This window comes from Naegleria gruberi (assembly GCF_000004985.1).
Source record: "Naegleria gruberi genomic scaffold NAEGRscaffold_94, whole genome shotgun sequence".
NCBI classification, from domain to species: domain Eukaryota; phylum Heterolobosea; class Eutetramitea; order Acrasida; family Naegleriidae; genus Naegleria; species Naegleria gruberi.
Window position 1 is genome coordinate 47419 of NW_003163233.1, and position 2444 is coordinate 49862.

The window sequence follows — 2444 nt, forward strand, 5'->3', positions numbered from 1 at the left end:
AACGGAACAAACCAACTGTTGCAGTAATGAGGAAAACATTAATGGAAATAGTAATAACGTTGAGCACAAATAATTACCGAAATACCCTTGGAACATTCAGCCAAACAGCTCGTTTTAAACATTTTTTGTGTTAACAACACACCACTTCCCAGTAATCACCACATAATTATCCAAAAGAATCATCTCCTATGCTACTGCTTGAACCTTGCACGTTATAATTTTACATTTCACAACAATATATTGACCTCTATGGGAAACGCATGTACTTACATTGACATCTTTTGTCCCTTGGTTGTTCCAGCAGTTTTTGGGAAAGTGATTCCCTTAAGAATCAATATCCTTACCTTATCAGTTTGAACTTAACAGAAAAATTTACAGAAAAAAAAGCGCCACCCTCTCTTTATTGAGCCGTTTCTCAAAAACAAAAGAACTGTTGTTTATTTGCTCTCTTTTCTGTATCAGTTAAAACTCACCTTTGTGTATTGTGTGATAGGAGAGTGTTGGATTTATAACTAAGGTTCCTTAATATCTAGTATCTACTATTAAACTGCTATCATCAAAATAATCATATAATATAATTTATTTTCTAGGAATATACAACCAACTGTAAATATGAGTAGGAGAGGAAGTATTATTGGTTCAGATGGTGAATCCGGAAGTGTGCTAGATTATAACTTTTCTACCAATGTTGCCTCAATAGATAAGCGAAGTTATATTACTTCAACAAGACAACCTAATGATGCCAATGCAGCAGGTAGTGTTGTGAATGCTTCACAAGTGGGTAGTACCACATCATCACTGGAAGATTACTATAATGAGTCTATTGTTACTCAGTTAGAGGAGAGATCCTTCATGTTCCTTCTTAATTTACAAACCAGACAAGAATTAGTTGGAAGAAATGAATATATCAAAACTCTACTCATCAGACTATATTTCATATGGGCAACATTAGTGATTGCCATTCAACCTAGTTATAACTTTGGCGAGTATGGAAGGTGGATAGCAAGAGCTGTTAATTATCCTCTAACATTTGGTTTTGAACATTTACCTTACACTGCAGCGGTCATTATTGCAGGTATTATATTTGCCATACAGCTACTTCAAGTCATTATTTTAATAATTGCCTACAGATCTATCTACAGAATGAGCAAGTATTGGCCCAAAATCAAAGTCATTACTAGAATATTGAATGTAACAATCTCTTTAACAAGTTTGCCAATCAGTTGGCTCATGTTGGGGTTTTTGAATTGTAATTATTCGTCAGCAGTGCTGGTCACTTCTTCAACAACAGCTGAACAAGTTTTGAATAGATTTCCTGACGTGGCCTGTTATTCGGGCACCAATTTGGCTTTCATTATAATTGGTCTTTTGTCATATGTGCTCACAATTTTCACAACCTTTGTTGGTTTTTACACAACAACAGATGCAAATCCAAGGAGTGAAACTCCCTTCTTAACATTTGATGCTCATCTCTATTTTTTAAGCGTTCTAAGCTATCAAATTTACTATTTGTTGATTAATGTTGTAGGAGATCAATTTGTGGTAATTCAAGCAGTTTACTTTGTGGTAGCTAGCTTTTGCATCACTATTTTCTTTTTATTTTCAATGCCTTTTTATAGAAGATGGGAGAATGCTGTTTACTTTGGTTTTGTTTGTGCCACTCTTGGAGGTTCTTTGTGTGGTGTTGTTTCCACATATGTGAATACTCAAAATGAGTATGGTCTTGGTTTAGGACTGTTAGGCATGACTATTGGTGTAATGATAATATTTTCCTTCATTGGTTGGTTGTGCATGGATTTATGGACTAGATACATTAATAAGGATCTGAGAGGAATATTTATGAATCACTTGGAACGTGGATTAGACAATTTGAGTAATGATGACATTATGAATCCTAAATACATTCTAGAAAAGGAGTCTATCAAAATCTTACAAGAAATTGAAGAAACCAATCGCTCAAGAAGACTATTCCTCTTCTTAAAATGGTGTATGAAGAAAGGATCTACCTCTACTTTGGGTAATCTCAGTGATTTGGAACTTTCCAAATGTTTTATTAAGGGTGTTGCCAATCAAAAAACTTACCAAAATGTTGATTTATTAATTGCAGCCTCCATTATTTGTGGTAACTTTTTTGAAACAGGACAACAAAAATCACTTGCAATTTTAGAAAAAGTACGTATTTAAAGTATTTTCATTTATCTAACAAATTTATTCAGGCAAAGAAAAATCAACCCTCTCTGTTACAAAGATTTACTATTGTAGAGAGAACTAAAGAAATTGAGACAATTCTTGACAGTGGCAAAGGATTGCTAGAAATTAAACATATTTTACAAAAAGTTGAAAAGAAACAACAAATTATTTCCTCACTCCACAAGTCCTTCTTTAAAGAATTTATTAATGATAATATTTCGTTCGAGAAGGTAGAAAGTATCAACAAACAAATA

General features: G+C 33.4%; 1 protein-coding gene across 1 annotated transcript in view; it reads left to right on the top strand.

Annotated features, from left to right (window-relative positions):
- NAEGRDRAFT_54555 (uncharacterized protein) overlaps window positions 1–2444 on the top strand; it is a gene marked incomplete at both ends in the record, with an annotated part of 9988 nt that overhangs the window by 5755 nt on the left and 1789 nt on the right. The window contains one exon of the mRNA XM_002668841.1: window positions 591–2172. Within this exon, the coding sequence (XP_002668887.1) occupies window positions 591–2172 (1582 nt within the window). The remainder of the gene's footprint in view (window positions 1–590; window positions 2173–2444) is intronic.